The sequence below is a fragment of the Ovis canadensis genome, chromosome 13 (assembly GCF_042477335.2).
Source record: "Ovis canadensis isolate MfBH-ARS-UI-01 breed Bighorn chromosome 13, ARS-UI_OviCan_v2, whole genome shotgun sequence".
In the NCBI taxonomy this organism is placed as follows: Eukaryota; Metazoa; Chordata; class Mammalia; order Artiodactyla; family Bovidae; genus Ovis; species Ovis canadensis.
Genome location: NC_091257.1, coordinates 30,658,062 through 30,676,217, shown reverse-complemented (window position 1 = coordinate 30,676,217; position 18,156 = coordinate 30,658,062). Strand labels below are relative to the sequence as shown.

General features: G+C 46.9%; 1 protein-coding gene across 37 annotated transcripts in view; it reads right to left on the bottom strand.

Annotated features, from left to right (window-relative positions):
* CELF2 (CUGBP Elav-like family member 2) overlaps nt 1–18,156 on the bottom strand; it is a 553,512-nt gene that overhangs the window by 153,176 nt on the left and 382,180 nt on the right. For 30 of the 37 annotated variants that reach the window (XM_069547203.1, XM_069547206.1, XM_069547204.1 and 27 more), the window contains one exon: nt 7,458–7,654. In XM_069547203.1, the coding sequence (XP_069403304.1) occupies nt 7,458–7,654 (197 nt within the window). Of the gene's footprint in view, nt 1–7,457; nt 7,655–7,826; nt 8,342–18,156 lie in introns of those variants that run through there. The other 7 variants (XM_069547222.1, XM_069547227.1, XM_069547225.1 and 4 more) reach the window with 2 other exon arrangements.

Genomic DNA, 18,156 nt, shown 5'->3' with positions numbered 1-18,156 from the left:
AAAGACTGAATTGTTAATTTTTTAAAAAATATAACCGTATGCTAAATCTGATGAATCTACCTCTCCCAAGGACGTGATAAAACTTCCTGCAGGCTTGAATATAAAGCCTCTGACTGCATCTCATATTTATCCTGCAGGACCTCGGTCAGACAACAATGAAAGGATGTCATGATACGCTACAGAGCAATTTCTGTTAACATAAAGTTAATTTAGAGTGAAAGCACCCAGACAATCTAGGGCAGCCTGCCACCCTCATCTGAAAGAAATTCAGGGCAGAGATCCTATCCCTGTGTCCATTAAAAATGTAAAACTGGTTCATCTTCCTGCGTTCTGAAATCTTTCTCAGTTACCGATTTTGAGAGGAAAGCGTTGAAATAAACTGGCTCCAAGGACGTTTTCACTACTCAAGGGAAGTTTCTGAGCATCTTTAGGAAAGAAAGCAAAGGCAAGGAACATGAAAATGAGCCTTTCTGCTCCCACTCCAGCCCCTCAATATTCTTCCTCAAATAACAAGGTTGAAGGTGCTCTTCACAAGCCTTGCACATTTTGAAGAAGACTTGGAAGGTTAAAAGATGATCAACTCCCTCTGGAGTCTACCAGCAGCATCCCACTGCTTTGTCCTCCCACTGAATATATACAACTTGGAGGTAGGCATTATCACTCCCTGCAAAGGTACAGAGATTGAAGCTGGTTCTCTCTAGACTAGTCCACGATAATAAACACCAGTTTTAAGTCAAATGGCTCCAGGGCCTGCTCTCATTTGAGCCCAGAGGAATGTTCTAGCCTCTAGGCTGTCTTGCCAGATTCTGAAATAAAGACAATTAGCTTTGGTGCTTTCCACCCTTCTCTTCCTCCTCTTCATCTCCTCTGTTCATTCCCTGACATCTCATTCTCCATGAAAACTTTTCCATCGTATTGAACTGGGAAGAGAGGAGGATGAATGTAGATTTTTATGAATGAATTCCTGAAGACTGAAATAAGGAAAAAAGCAACTCATGTTCTATCACCTAAGATCAGTGGAGGGAAAAGAAAAGGATGAAATCACCCAAAGCGAGCCCTGGCACCTCTCCAACTGCGGCCTGACCAACCAGGAGATGAAAGGGCAAAAGCTGCTCTTTTGAAGCTTAAAGGTAATCCCCCTTCCCTGAGCAGCGGTGAATGTGACTTTTATTCCACCCACCCTGGACTCGCAGCGCTGGAAGGGCTGTAGCTGCATGGTGGTTATGCCATGAACCCTGAGCACATTTCAAGAAAAAAGGAAGTTCTGTTTTTCAGGCCTCTGCCACGGAGCACTAGTCAACGCAGGCAACTTCCTGTTCCTGGTTCTCTCTCAGCTGAGAAGTCAAAGAGAGACAGTAAAACTGCGATGGGCGAGGCACTGGTCAGGGCCAAGGGTCTGCTTCTGCCTCCCCATCTCAATCATCAAATGACTATTCTGGTCACTCAGCACAGAGTCTGAAGAGTTCCTTCCAGTAAAATCAGAATAATAATACCCAACTGGTGGAGCTCAGAGAAATATAATTTAGCATTCATTAGAGAGTAGGTTTTTCCAGGGTGCTGGGATCCTGGGGTATAATTCTGATTAAAATGGAAACTGCAAGAGTGATGGTCCAAGGCACACAAATTTATGTACCACTTACAGGTTCTGAGTTGGGTGTTACTGGACACCATTCCCGCAAGCTCCCACTGTATGTCACTCACCACCTCCACTCCCCAGCTCTTCCTTCTCCCAGACCAGCTACCCTATGTTTTCACCAGCTTCCCCGCCTGAGATGTCAGTGAATATCCTGACGCAACGAGTACCCTTCCTGACCTCCAGCCGCATCTCTCGGGCTCACTCACTGATGGACAGAGAACCGCAATGGCCAGGGCCCGCTGTAAACAGCCACAACCTGAGGGTGACCGCACTCTCCTCCAAGTTCAATAATCCGGGAGTGGGGTTCAGGATGGGGAACACGTGTATCCTTGTGGCGGATTCATGCTGATGTATGGCAAAACCAATACAATATTGAAAATAATTAACTTCCAATTAAAATTAAAAAATTAAAAAAAAAAAATAATCCCCTTGTTCTTTCCCTACTGGATTTTCCAAGGCAGTTATTTCACACCTTTTCTTCTTAAGTCTTTGATTCCACCCAGACTTCTCTGAGAAGTCCAAGGGCATGTGTACCGAGTCTCATCTCCCTCCACTAGACCAAAATTCACTCTGGTGTTACTTCGTCCCAATAGCCCCACTGTCTCGACTAAAGCATCTCTCCACCTGCTGACACGTGCTCTTCAGCCACTCCTTGCATCCCTTCCAGGACCCTGAGCCCCATCTACCTTGCACTAACTTTTTTCATTCTATCTCCTTACCTTTGGCTCTAAAAAAAAAAAAAAGTGCTGCATCTAAGCTTTTTTTCCTTTCATTGTCTGACTCCCAGAAAAGGTAGTCTCCACTCATAGCCCCACACGGAAACCTACATGATCCCTCTCCCAACCTCCCCCATCCTCCTGAAACGCTCCCAGGTCCTCCAATCATCAAATACGACCACTTTCCTTGGCCTACATTCTGCTTGACTCTTCTGAGCCACCTCAGACTCGATATGATCAAGATTAAACTGACCACCTGGCTCCCTGTCAGCTCCCACCTGCTGACTCCTTCCCCAGGTAGGCCACAACCTCCCAACTGTTACTGCCCCAAAAGGGTTCTCAAGTCCACTTCCTCCCACATGCTCACATCTAGGTGACTTGGTTTCTTCCTCTCTGTTGCCATGACAGTGTCCTGTCTAGGCTCCATGGGCTCCCTGACACAGGCCACCAGGGTCCTGGCCACCCTCCCTGTTGCTGAAATACCTTCCCAGTCCCTTGGCTCTCTAAGAAATAAAACGCAAATATTTTAGCCTGAGATATAAGCTCTTAGCAACTGACCCTAGCCTTAATTTCTAAGCCTCCTCATCATCCCCTCTTCCTTCATTTTCTATATTTCACATTTTCTCTGGACTCTGGGAGAATGCACAGTTCCCAGAACCCAACCTGCATGTTCTCCTCTCCACACCAGAATCAGGCCAGTCCATCTCCTTGCATGTTCAATATTGTCTTTATTTGTTTATTCAGTCACTAAGTTGTGTTCCACTCTTTGTGACCCCATGGACTACAGCATACCAGGCTTCCTTGTCCTTTGTTCGCTCCCGGAGTTTGCTCAAATTCATGTCCATTGAGTTGGTGATGTCTTTACTTACTCAAATCTTATCGTTTTTTTCAAGACTTGGTAAGGATGCGATTTTGTCCCATTTCTTTAGCTGCAAGTTATTCATGCCTCCTCTGAACCCCTACAATTCAAATATGCTCATCTCTTTCTTCTTTCTTCTTATCTCATTCTCTTACATCACAGCGACCTGTGTATTTATCTGCCTCACTGTCCCTATTAGATCTCAGGGACAGTGACGATACTAATAACTGTCGTAACAACCAGCACCATAGTGAGCTCCTACTGCAGTCCAGTTCTGCGCAAAGCCTGTGATTTCTCCATCTCAGCAACCCACTGGGCACTGTCTCCCTTGTCAGCTGAGATTAAGTAACGTGCTCAAGGCCAGCATGTAGTAAGCGATGGAACTAGAAACTGAACTGAGGTTTGTTGAGGTCAAAAGCCATCTCTTAACTACTATATAGTATTCCTCACTATCTTTACTCGACCAATAACTGCTCAACAAAACACGCTCTTCCTAGGACCTCAGAGGTCTGATGGTTTACTGAGCCAGGTTCCCCAGAGTTGCTGAGGCTGCTCAGTGAACACATACACTTATGTAGGAGAAGAAACAGTTTAGGTTTCCTTAAAGGATATTTTCAAAGATAGAAAAAAGTTTTTATTCCTCAAGATTAAATAGGTAAATGCCTGATTTTGTCTCCTTCTTTGGAACCACTGATGTCAGTACTGCAATGCATCAAGGCCACCCTGAAAGCCTTCGATAATTTAAACCATGTTTAGAGAAAGCCTCCAAATTTCTAATTTCTGAGGCTCTGACATCAGCCGCAGGAAAGCAGGACAATTTTACTATGTTAATAGAGTCAGGACCAGTGTAAATGTGGGCTCATTGTCTTACCTATGAACACAAAGGTAACGCATGACACACGTGGGTCTCTGTGTAAGGAAAAGTGGTGATGGCTGATCTCTATGCGTAAGCGGCTAAGGGCTGTAATCCTCCAAGAGGAATGTCATTATACAGCTCAAATCCCATCACAACAAACACCGTTACAACAGAGATGTCTGTATAACAAAAACCCTTCCAAGCTTTGGCTGACAGCCCATGTACTTCAAGCAATATTTGATGTGAGACCTGGAGTTCACAGTACTGGGAACTGACCTATATTTGCAAAGGTAAGCCCTGAATGATTTCAGCTGTGACTTCTATCCCATGATGCCATGAGTTGTAGTGATGTATAATCTCAACCCAGGAGTACAAAAACTAAGGACAAAGACAGAAGCAAAATCAACCCTGTTCTTGAAGGGCAAAATTCCTGCCTCTCACTTGGGGAACCCTTAGAGAAAGGGCCTCTTACCCAACCCTGAAATAAAGCCGACCAAGGGCTTCCCTGGTGGCTCAAGCAGTAAAGAATCTGCCTGCAAAGCAGGAGACGTAGGTTTGATCCCTGGGTCAGGAATATCCCCTGGAGAAGGGAATGGCAACCCACTCCAGTATTCTTGTCTGGGAAATCCCATGGACAAAGGAGCCTGGCAGGCTATAGTCTATGGGGTTGCAAAGAGTTGGACATGACTGAGAGGCTAACACACTTTCACTTTCAAGGCTGGATGCAGCCTCATCTCATTGAGAAGTAAGATGGGGTGGCCTGTGAAGACAGATGAACTGGGCTGAAATTTCTACTCTGATGCTTACTAGCTGGGTAAACTAGGCTACATCTCTTAGGCTTTTGTGATCCTCACTTTTCTCATCTGTAAAATGTGACTAGGACCATCTGCTTTCAGGATTCCAGTAAGAATTAAATGAGATAACTATACAAAGCTCTTGGAGAATGAAATGGCAATGCCCTCCATTATTCTTGCCTGGAGAATTCCATGGACAGAGAAACCTGGTGGGCTACACAGTCCAAGGGGTCACAAAGAGTCAGACATGACTGAGAGGCTAACACACACACATACAAAGCTCCTAACACAGAGCCTGGTACACAGCATGGGCTGAAAAAAGTAAGTCCCCTTGCCAGGTCTCCCTTTCTCTCCAAGACTGTGGGCTGATACAAACTATTCTAATAGTTATAAGATTGAGTGAATGAAGTTACAATATAAACTTACAAATATAGCCTGGTAAAGATACTGCTCAGAGGAACATGGGGGAAAAGAGAGCAAACAGTATAAGAACTGGGCCAAGCACAGACACTTACTTGACTTAGAGAAAGGTCTTCTTGGCTAAAGTAGGACACGTGTAATCAAAAGCTAAAATGCACGTAACCAGGTGTTGTAGCAATAAAGCTTTGATCATTGTGTCAGAAGTCATTTTGAAAAATGCTGAATAAACTGAAATTTGCAGGCATGTTTTCCTAGTCAAGGATGAACTGTGGTTACTGAATCCCAAGCACCTGTTTACTGCCGACAGCCTAGTTTTCTGTGGGGGCTATTCCAGAAGGTGGGAGGGCCCTTCTTAGCTAAGTCCTCAGCTTCAGCCCATTCATTATACTGTCTTTGGATGCTTTAAAAATATTAAAACACATTCTAGTCTTCTCCATTTGGGAAATAGGTCAGTAAAGAGTTTAGAAATATGATCAATATTAGGGATATGCCCTATTTGTGATATTTTTAACCCTCTTGACTTTGAGATACCTAATTTATATTTTTCAAATTATGGGACAATCAAGTATGTGGTGACAAAATTCTTCTATACATTCTTCTGAAAACACTCTTGGTGTTACATGACAGTTTTTGAGATAGAAAAGGAGAGTCCTATAAACATAATCTGAAGGCATGCCTGTTCACCTTTATAAAATAGACATGATCCAGGGGTTTTACTTTGGCCACCTGATGCAAAGAGCTGACTCACTGGAAAAGACCCTGATGCTGGGAAAGGCTGAAGGCAGGAGGAGAAGGGGGCAAAAGAATACAAGATGGTTGGATGGCATCACCCACTCAATGGACATGAGTTTGAGCAAGCTCTGGGAGATGGTGATGAACGGGAAGCCTGGCGGCGTGCTGCAGTCCACGGGGTCATGAGAGTCAGACATGACTGAATGACTGAACAGCAACAACAAGGGGTTTCAAAATTTCTCGAACATTTCCAAAAAGTCCTATCAGACCTCAGCAACTACAGAGAACGAGAGATGGCCCAACATTTCTCGGAGTCAGAACGTCAGCGTTCCAACAATGACTTAGTAGTCCTTTGCCTTGACAGTAAGGAAGAGGCTCAGAGACGAGAATGGGCTGATGTTCCTGTGTTCAATTAAAGTGTGTGCACAAGCCATACATTGAGCTTACAGAACCTCTTATAAGAGGAGGCAGAGAAAAAAGATAACAAGCCAGACAGAAGTACTCAGGTGCAGGGAAACAGCAACTGTGAGACTCACAAAGAGATGGAGGAGCCCTGGGTAGGAAGACCAAAAGATCCAAAAGAGAGAAACAATTATCGAAGTGAGGTTGAAACATGGACAGAGAACAGATGGTAGCAGCAAAGGAGATACCCTAAGTTCATTTCTACACAGAGTTCACAATGGGTGACTCCAATATCCAGAAGCTTCAGCCTGGACAGACGTTTCCAGCCTCTATTTAAGAATGGTGCCTCCCTCCCCATCACCCTCATCTTAAAATGGAGGCAATGACAGCCTACAGATTGCACACGTGAATCTTACCACTGCTAAGGGCGTAAACCACAAGCGTTTCTGAAGGTGCGCTAACTATTTCAGGCCGCTAGGGTGCTACTTCCCTCTCCCCAAAGGCACACTTCATTTAATGATCTCCACCTAGACCCCAAGAATTAATGTCCCTCCTAGAAGTGTACCCTTTATTCCTTACGCCAGTGCTTATTGCTGTTTCTAGGGTACTTCAAGATCCCCACAGGCTACGGAAAAGTGAAATGCAATTGTAATTACACCGGCAGTAACATAAAAGTGGGGGGGGGTAGAAAGAGCTCCTGAAATGCAAGGCTAAGAAACACTATTCCTCTGAGAGGCTAGCCACTCTGCCCAGAAGAGCCTGTGCTGCCTAGAAAGTGACCTCAGGGAGGAATCACGCGCCTGGAGAGAGGCGCGGCCGCCCCCTGCTCCTCCCTCCCTGCATCCGAGGCCAGCTGGTCCACCTGTCCGGGAGGCAGGCAGGGGCGCTGGGAGGAGCCCCGTTGGCCACGGGGCACAGGGGCGGCGGGGCGGGTCTTTCTCAGCCTCCTCCCTTCCCGCGAATAACCAGGACCCCCACCCCACCCCCCGCAGGCCTGGCCTGCACGCCCCGACCCCACGCGCGGGCGCCCTGCTGTCTGTACCTTTACTCTGGGGAGGGTTCTGACTCCGGTCCCGGAGGACGTTGATCTGGTAGACGGCTCCGTAAGGCTCAAAAAGTTCTTTCAGCTCCTTTTCTGACCAGGACCGGGGGATCTGTCCGACAAACATCTTAATGGCATCTGGGTCTGGTTGGTCTGAGTGATCCAAAGCGCCGTTCATCTTGTTGGCTGTGCCGTTACTGTCAAAAAGGGAAGCGGGAGCCAGAGTTAGGGCTGCAGGGCGAGGGACAGGAAGACAAAAAATCGGGGGTGGGGTGGGGGCGGGGAGGCGGAAGGAGGAGGAAGAGGAGCACGGGGCAAAGTGCCTAATGAGTCGTGGAAATGTGATGAACTAAAACAAAGCACAGGCACCATTAGGTTGCTCCTCGGCGGCCGCAGCGCGGGCTCTCACTGCAGGCTGCTGTTCGGCACCGCCGCCTGAGCCCGGGGCAGCGCCCCACCGGGTGTCACCCGGGGCGTGGACATCTTGAAACCCGGCTCGGGAGGCAGCTGCAAGTTAAGTGCAGGTCTCGCTCCGCGAGGCTGCCATCAACGCATCCGCAGCGTTATCAGTCTCACACTGGCTCTCATGTGGAAAGAAAGGCAAGGCTGGATTTCTGCTGCCTTTCCCACCACCCCCCTCCACCCCCTTCGGAAGGTTTTAGGAAGACAGGAGAGAGGTGGTAATAATAAAGTCACATGAAAAGAAAATGAAACACTTGGCAGTCCGTCAGATGACTAATGCAAGATGCTGGTGATGAATTTGCAGAGCGCGCGAGGCATCCATGTGTGCATCAAATTAGTACGTTGTTGCTGCTCGGAAGAGAAAGTGCTCCAGCAATGCGGCTGGGTGCACCCGATTGGCTGCCCACGCTGGAGAAAAGGGCCCTGGCGGGGAGGGGGGCTCCCGTTTAAAAAGCACATTGTTTATGGGACCCGGGCACAAAGGCTCTAATTCAGAGAGGCAAAGGCGATCTCAGAATTGCCTGCTTTGTGATAGGAGGGGGAAAAGAAAAGCAGTCCCAGAAAGTTGAGTTCCCGCTAAAGGACACTGAATATTTCAAATCTTTCACACTCCATAAATTGCTCTCTGTATATCTGACATCCAGATGTTGCACTTGAGTTCTAAACAATCACACGTTTGGGAGAGAAAAGAGTAAAGTCTGCCTTTCCTTCTCCCAGCTTCAATAAATTTTGGGGGCTGATACAAAGAGCAAAGACCATAAGCTTTTACATATCAATCTTCCTTAATGCTGTTTTCCAAAACCCTCATTTGAAAGAGAGAATGCTTGTTTAGAACCTGCAATTCTAGTCACCGACACGTAAAAGGATGATGAAGGCATTCATATTTGCTTGGTTCCCTCCACCTTTTAAGCTGCAGTAAGTAATAAAGCAAAGCCACACACTCTTTTCATCTCCCCCCACCCCCCAATGCACCCTAAAGCCACCTACTCTGCCAAGTGACAAGGCTGAATGCCCTGAGCAGCACTGATTTGCAGTGCTAATCCTCAGTCTGTGAAAACATATAAAATGCACTTAAATTCAGCAAACATAGAACCTACAGAGCCATGTTCATGACTGCCCCCCAACCCCAGCCTCTAGCCCAGGAGTCAAAAAGGTCAAGAAATGGCCACATGGACTATGGCTTCACTGAAAATGGTCTCTTCACGGTAGCCTAGGGTAACAGCAAGAAGGTTTTCAAAGATCTTAAGTAGGTTTCTTTATTTCAGTCAAAAGCCCTCAGAGCACCTTAAATTTGCTGCAAAACTAGGTTAGTCCTGAGCTCTTGGGGGAAAAAAAAGACACTGGTGGCTAACAAACAGCAGCAGTAAAACTTATGGAAAGGAGAAATTCTGAATTCAGTTTAATCCAGAGAGGAAAAAGATGGTAAATACTCTTCAACTAGGTCCTGGCTTCAATTTCTATTTCTCCTTATCCCCCAATTTACCACTCTATTTTTTTTTCTTTAATCCTTGAGATAAACAATCAGACTAACTTGAAAGCACTTTCAGAGCTTTCTCTAATCAACCTTATTGTTATAAAAAAATGTTCTACTGAATACAATGTTGAGCACAAAACCTTCCTTCAACAATTTAGGTGTAATGTAACGCTTGTTTATATTAGAGCTGGAGCGTTTATCTTCTTCCCATGCACCTCGACTGCTTTTCAAATTGCCCTCCGGGAATTCAATAAACACTTTTTAACCCCACAGGGCTGACTCTGGCAAGGGGGAGGTGGCAGAGCCCCACGCAGAACAGAATGTAGTGCTCACAGCTCGCTGAGATCTGAGAGTGTGGCAAGACTTATTTCTGGGACAGGAAGGGCCTGTGGTTACCGCTGTTGACAATCAGCTAGAATGAAAAGAGGAAGGCGCTGCCACAGGTCCCAGCTAACAGAGAACGGAAGTTCAGAAAATGGGGCTCCTGCATCTCCTCTGAACAGAGTTAACACAACAGATGGACCAGGTGGCAGCACACTCACTGGTCCTTATACTTCAACTTAGAATTCTAGAGCAAGTGTTCTTTCATGGGTCTCCAAACAAGGGCCCGTTTCTACTTTCTTAAAAAAAAAAAGAAAACACACTCCCTGGGGTGCATAGGGAGAAACACCATGAAGAGGGGCTTATGCTTCACCTTTTGGTCTTTATGTTGGTAAGTGTGTATTTAAAATTCATGCCCCTCAGTCATCCTTCACAGATGCCTTTAGACCTCTCGTATCCTGATGCAGGCGCGGGTTGGCACTTGAGGTTTGAATCCTGGCATCATCATTTCCTAACTGTGCCTCTCTGGGCCTCAGACTCTTCATCTGTAAGATGGAAACAGACTTCACCTCTGTTGAGCCATGTGCTAACTACAGGATGTGGCCCCAGGTCCAAAGTGTCTAATGGTGTCAGCTGTTCCCACTGTTAATCTTTTCTGGGCACTTGTGAAGCACTAGAAATGAATGACCACTTTCAATCCAAAGTTTTTCCTAGTGTGGACTCAAACACAGTTCATATCCTAAGTAATAATAATAGGCATCTTTCAGTGAGCCCTTCTAGGCCAGATACCATGCCAGGTGCTTTACATATATTATCTAATCCTTTTACCATTTCTATGAGAAATTTTTCAGATGCAGATATCTAAGAAATAATTTCCTTTTCTAAGATTACCAGTTTATACACTGTAGAAGTAGAATTTGAACACAGGCCCAATGGGCTCCAAAGCACAGAGTATTTCTAAACCATCATGAGGCCAAGTATTGTATAAGGTCTGTTTTGGGCTGTGAGTAAACAGCTTGTGCAAAAATCTATGAGAAGACAGGCTAAGAACAAGACCTATCGGTTCCCTGGAATTAGCTGCCAGATAAAAGGCAGCACTAATACACACACACACACATCTTTCCTCTTTTGGTGTGTGAGAATCAGGGTGCAAAGTATGGAACTTAAAAGTCTATTAAGACTATATTACAACCCACACTTTCTCCATAATCATACAAAGCGTCTCCAACTCCAGAGACTGCCTCCCTTTCTACTCCCACAGGATCCCATGAATGAGCACCTCTCCTCCACATCTGAATCCTTTCCACTACCTGCCCATTTTGCAAACAAATGTTCCAAAGGTCTGCATCAAATGCTAAGAGCATGACTATCCATTAACTAAGTCCAACAATGTCTAGCTGTTACACAAACTCACAGCAAAGACACGTCTTCCTGATCGAAGCATCAGTGGTCCTATCCCATTGATGACCCCTGTGTTGCTGAATCCCATGCCCTGGATCCCGATAGTATGTTATCAGGAGCCTGGGTAACTTAGTTTTAACACACGAGCTCCTCCTTCTTTGGACTTACAACTTTCTTCCCGGCTGACATTCATCTCTATAGAAGACTTACTGACTCTTTTGTCCTCATGGGGCTATAAGTGCTGATACTTCTAAGGAAGACAGAAATCATGTGTGTGACAGTTAAACCTTTCGGGGTACTTGCTAGAGACCACAGGGAAATCAATTTGATCTACAAAGAAGGGTAATTATGGGAACAGATACCCTAACTCTCACTAAGACTCTCAGTAACACCTTCTATTTATTGCAATCTGATCTCAGACTTAGGAAATTAGACTAGCTCGCTTCCCACCCTCCCTAGTGATCCTCGGCCCCCAGCACAGGGCAGGAATTAGATTCAAATTCAAAGATTTATTGACAGCCTACTCTTTGCCAAACAACTTTTCCAGGTACAGGACACAAGAGCACCACAACAGCTCCACAAAGATGAAATTATCATCCTCAATTTGGAAATGAAGCCACTGAGAGGCACAGAGGTAGAGTGGCTGTTCAATGCCACACTCCTAAGAGGAGGTGTCTGCAGAATCTGAACACAGCACACAGAGGCCGGACACAGTAACAAAGGTCAACAGTTACTGCTTAATAGTCTGTGAACTGGGTTTCTTGAGGGTGATGTTTCCTGTGGATTCAGTGGCCGCTGGCAGCCCTGAGACACAAGCCCATACATCTCTGCTACCTACAAACTACGATACTATCCTCGGTGTCAATTCTACTTTTGCTCTTGGCAAAGAGCCACAGAAGGTTCCTCCAGGCCAGATGCCATATGGAATTGGACCACGAGTTGGAGAGCACTAAGCCAGCAGGCACTGGTGATATTGATCTCAGAGCCAAGATGAAAATATGATGATGTTGGGGGGAAAAATGACAGTGCTTACTCTTTGCTGTAAGTGCTGGCACTGACCTACTCCCCTACTCTATTTTCGAGTAGAGAGAACTAGATCAACAGAGGATATGCAACATCTTCTGAGGTTCCTCTAAGTAGCAAAATATTACAGACATTATAATAACTGATTTAATGCATTCTTATTATTAACTCCAGGATGCAAGCTTTTACGAAGCCCAGGGAATGCAGGCTTCTTTTTGGAGAATGCAAACAAATGATACTTTATCTTGTTCCTTGGACGGCAACTTTCTGTATTATATCTCCCTTATCTATACAACGGAGAAGGCAATGGCACCCCACTCCAGTACTCTTGCCTGGAAGAAAGAATAACAAACTTACAAAACGGGTATGAGAAATCCCAAGTGGCTATAAATAATTTTATAAAAGTTGAAAAAAGGAAATAAAATGTCACCATCAGAAGATATACCAACCTGAAAACAACACAGAAAGACGCCTTGTCTTGGAAAAATTTTGGATAAAATTAGCTAATCTCCTTGGTGGTGGTTGTTCAGTCACTGTCACGTTCAACTCTTCTGTGACCCCCATGGACGTTGCCCGCCAAGCTCCTCTGTCCATGGGATTTCCCAGGCAAAAATACTGCAGTGGGTTGCCATTTTCTTCTCCAGGGCATCTTCCCGACCCAGGGATGGAACGTGCATCTCCTGCTTGGCAGGCAGATTCTAAACCACTGAGCCACCTGTGAAGCCCAATCTCCTTGGTAGTTACTAATAGTTTTATTACTCCATACTTTTTTAATCCATCTTACTTTTTTTTGTTCCTCGGCACTTCCTGTATATCAGTGCTGCCAACTGTGTGCAATGATGGGAATGGAGCCTACACAATCCAATATGGTAACCATGGGTTACACGTGGCTACTGCACACTTGAAGTTACTGCAACTGAAAAAACGAATTTCAAAATTTTACTTTAATGAACTTCAAGATCTAAATGTAAATGTTAAGTGGTTTATTTTTTAAAGACAAATAAAGAGTTGAGATTCACCAAAACATTGCATCAGGAAGGTGTTTTGGGTAAACAGAAATGAGGGGCCAGGAATATGACACCAATGCTTGAGTCACCAGGAAGTTATTAAGTCTGTTGGCAGTGGACTGGCCAGCCTGGGTTCTTGTCTTGGCTCAGCATTAAATTAATGGTGAGATCTCAAGGTAATCGAGTAACCACTCAGTTTCCTTATGTGTAAAACAAAGAGACACCATGGTCCCCATATGGCTCTTTGCTTCTCTGACTCTGCAAGCATCTGAGTGGCTGGTGGCTTGGGGCCGCCCCCGGAGCATCCTCTCTCTCAACTTGTGCCAGGTCTGCTTGGCGTCCCAGCTGCAGCCCCATCCTTGCAGTCAGCGGACAGGCTGCTCCTTTAAAGGGCCGAGGGACCACTTTTTAATATCCTCATACTTACGACTGACTGACTTAATTTGACTTTTCACTTTCATGCATTGGAGAAGGAAATGGCAACCCACTCCAGTATTCTTGCCTAGAGAATCCCAGGGATGGGGGAGCCTGGTGGGCTGCCATCTATGGAGTCACACAGAGTTGGACATGACTGAAGGGACTTAGCAGCAGCAGCAGCAGCATACTTAGGTAATAGCCCACGAATAAACAGGCTTTGTGTGGTGACTGCAGCAAACTGCCCAGGGCTGAGCTGTGTGCGGCACAAGCAGGAAGAGCTTGGCAGTGGGCCTGGGGCTTTCTGGTGGGCAATGGGACAGCGTGAGACTCAGCGTGAGCCACGTTAACAGCCTTCTACACTGCTCCTGTTGCTGTGGCGTATTATTTAAGAGCAGAATTCTCTCCCTGATGGACTGGCAACATGGTGCGTGGGGCACATCATCAGTTCTTTCTCATGCCACTCTCTGGGGGAACGTATCAGAGACTGGTCCTGCAACAGTGCCGTGACCCTCTGCTCTAAACCTAACCTCTCCATTTAGGAAGAGGCATCAGCTGTCACCCAGCCTTGAGTTCTGGGAACTGCAGCTCCCTTTGAAAACACACCACTTTGGGGTTGCCATGAAGAACACCTCCATCTTCTGTGACTGCCTTTCAACAGAGCACCTCTGCCAGTGGACCGACACAGCTGCATCTCAGTCAGGGAGATGCTGGATGGCTGGAAGATTCTGGTAGACTTAACAAAACTCTCCGGGTATCAGTTTTCTCAGCATCGGACGATGAAACCAAGGCCATTCCCATATTTACTTGGAAGGGACTGGTATCATCTCTCACGTGCAGCTGAAGCTTTGTGAGTCTCCTGTTCACCAGTTACAGAATGGGGCCCCACATTGGCTTCACCAGTAACAGGACGGGGCCCTCAGTCTTGGAGGTGAGACTTCTGCAAACAGGATTGGCGAACTTACAGAAAATCAAATGGATCCAATACTACCCAGCATCATTGAAGACGGCAAGGCCTTTCTCCAAATTGTAAATAAATCAGTCTGTGCTCCTCTGAAGAAAAGTCTAAGTTTCCTACAAGTATAACCACATGTACAATGTTCACCCCTGGGCTTTGACAAAATGTGAAAAGAAACAGAATTTATTAAGAGTGGACAGGACACCGATTTCATTCACAGGGAAAGCAGGCACTTGTGACGGGTGTTCCACTGGACGGCTGGAGTCAGTGCAGGACTGCATGTGGACACAGGTCTAAAAGCTGTACATTCAGTTACCAGGATGAAGTGCAACCCTGACCGGCAGGAAACCATTCCAGCAGAAAACTGCACAACACGGGCGTATGGACTCACCAAGGAAAAGGGAGACCTCACTAGCTTATCTCACCTGGAGTGCTGGCAAGAAGCAGAAAGCTGGAAAAGCCCCACAAAGAAGCAAACGTGGCGACATCCAGGGGGTCCCTGGAGTCTGAACACACGACTGCCCTCGCTGGGAAGGCAGTCGGGTATCAGCTCTGGACCGCCCTGGCCCAAGGGAGCTGACTTTCCTCATGGATTTATCAGAAAGAGTTCTGTGGACTGCAGAGCAGAAGGCATTCGTATAGGAGAGTTTGTAGATGAACCTTTAGAAATGGCAACAGGGAAATAATCATCACGCAGATTTATATCGGGCTTCACCTTTCCCAAGTGCTGCTGGAGCTCACATTAATTAATCCTCCCCCTCCAGGGGCGGGGGTCAATGTTCCAGAGAAGCCAACAGAGGCGAGAGCGGGGGTGTGCTGGCTTGGGCACACCTTCCAGGCTGATTCACCTGCCCATGGCTAAATGCTGAGGAAGCCACCTGTGGGCATGGGCAACTTCTTGCAAGTGGCTCTTCTGCATGATGGAGAAGACACTGGCTTGGCCCCACGTCAATTAACTGAAATATGAATCATTATGAAATGAAGACAAGAGGCGGGGGACAACTCAATAATGGTCTGAACTTCCCAAAGCGAACACTGATTCTTACCTAAAAGTGAAAGGAAAGTGAAAGTGAAGTCGCTCAGTCGTGTCTGACTCTTTGCGACTCCATGGACTGTAGCTTACCAGGCTCCGCTGTCCATGGGATTTTCCAGGCAACAGTACTGGAGTGGATTGCCATTTCCTTCTCCAGGAGATCGTCCCAACCCAGGGACCGAACCCAGGTCTCCCGCACTGTAGACTGACGCTTTCCTGTCTGAGCCACCAGGGAAGTCCAAGCTTGATTCTCACCTAAAATGCCTCCCATATTCACATTCTGGCAGCAAATGATGAAGACACGGGATGTATTATGTTGAGAGTGATAACACAGAACAGACCCAGTGCCTGGTGCCTGTAGCTGGGATCCAGCGACTGTGCTTTCCAAGGCAAATAACTGCTGCTTCCACCACTGGCTACAATATTTTGCCTCGACTGACGTGTGTGAGAGAAAGAATGCAATCAGGTCAGGTTTACAACACCCTCCATCTACTGAAGAAATGCTGATGGTAGAAGTGGAGGGTTCACCTTGGTGGGATTTTGCCCCCTTCCCCTCCCCTGAGAGTTATTCACCCACAAGGCCCTTTTCTTTCCTTTTATTACATAGGTGTTGACATACACAGGTGCCGTGTAGGTCAGGAACGGTGCTGGGTCTGAAGGAGAGAGAATGGAAGCGTGCACCTTATGCCTTTAAGCCACCAGCAGCCACTGAGAAGAGCCAGCCATATGTACAATACAGAACCAAACCACAGAGCCTGAGGCCCAGAGGAGAGGGTGCATAAGGGCTCATGGTCAGCCAGCCGCAGGGACTCATCTGGCCATGGGACCTGGCGTTCAGCAGTGTGACCCCATTCCATCCTCGTGGTCCAGTTTGCCAGGGGAGTCTGCAATAACGAGAGCCACAGGGTGACAATCTGTACTGTTCCCTGAGTTGCCAATGAGACGGAAAGGAAACCACTGCAGCAAGGAAGCTGGGCCTGGAGAGAACGTGGCTCAGGGACTGGAGCCTGGAGACAGTGTCACACGGACCCACAACTGGATGGCTATCATCTGCTCTGCTGACCCACACCGTGGGGATGGCCCAGGGTCTCCCCTCTGCTCCAAGGAACCGGGAGGCCGTTCTGTCCATGAGGCCCTTCCAGCGCCGCTCTTCACTCTGGCCCAGCTCCCCTGGGGTCACCCCACCAGCCGGCCTGTCACTCACTATCACTCCCCGTGGGCTCGTCCGTTCAGCCCTCCCATCTGACCCTCTCTAGAGACAGTCAGCAGAAGGGCCAGCTCTACCTCCAGCTCAGCGCCTCTACAAATAACCTCTTCCCGTCTTCCCTTCGTCCAGCTGGGTTTCACATTCAACTTCCCTGTTTCCTTACTGCCTCAATCTGCCCCCTGCCCCACCCCAAATCTGAGACCAGGAATACCGTCTTAGAACATGCAACGTGGCACAGGGGGACCGCCAGCCCGAACCTGCCCATTCTCTGACTGTCCAACCCATGGAAACCATCGTTAACTGAGCCCCCAGTCAGGCACACAGTGAGACTGCGGGACGCCTGAGGACACGGACGTCTTAATCATTCCCTCAATATAACCCTGAGGTGGCCTGCTATTCAGGGCTTATTCAACGTGCAAGGGATAAAACGGTGAATCAGATCAGGTACAACTGCCTTTATGGAGCTTCTAGTCTAGAGCAGGGTGTAAAACAAGCGAACTGAGCAAATCTTGTAAGCAAGCATTTCAGTGGAGAAAAGATAAAGCAGGAAAGGGAGATGGAGAGGGGCTGGGTGCCAGGGAGCAGCTCTAAATAAAAGTGCTCAGAGAAGGCCAGCACAGAGCCCCGCGTTCAGTTTCAGTACAAGGGGTGTCTTTTGAATGAACAGATCCAACACAGCGAGAAGTCTTAAAAGTTGTCACACACTACACAATTCATCACCACAATCGTAAAGAACCGAGTGACCCCATCTGGAACTGCTGTACTGAATCTGGGGGTCACTACACCTATTACCGATGAGTTACGAGTCAGGCCTGTTTTCCCCTAAATGCCCGCTAGGCCCACTTGTCCTGGCGCAGCCACTGACCTAATTCTGACTACTCTGATGATAGAATCATTTCAGCACTGTTCAGGGGGCTCTCCCACTCTGGACGAAAGCACAAAGATTTCACTGACCTTTGAGTTTGCCTGGCACTCAGAACTCTATCTGTCCTTCCGTTAAATATTGATCATCTGTCCATTCATTATTCATTTCACCATTTATCAATGGCAAAATTTAATCTCAGGCTGCTCTCTCCTCAATCTGCTTCTGGACTACCTTCCTTGTTCGTAAAACGATGTGTGATCAAGGAATACAACTTAAGTCCTGAATGCCTGCCTCAGTGATGCAGCCAGCAGTAGAAGCTGGAGGATAAACACGGAGATCAGCGGTGCTGCTTTTCCTTCCACTGATCTGGAAAATCAAAAGCTGATGGTTGATAAGAACTAATTACGTCACACTAATGACTCTGGTTTAGATCGGGAAACAGAATCCATTTGTGTATTCCCGTGCATTTGCCATTTATGAGGTTCAGATGTATTTCTTTCTTTTTTGATAATGCCTTCAACTCACCTATTTGTG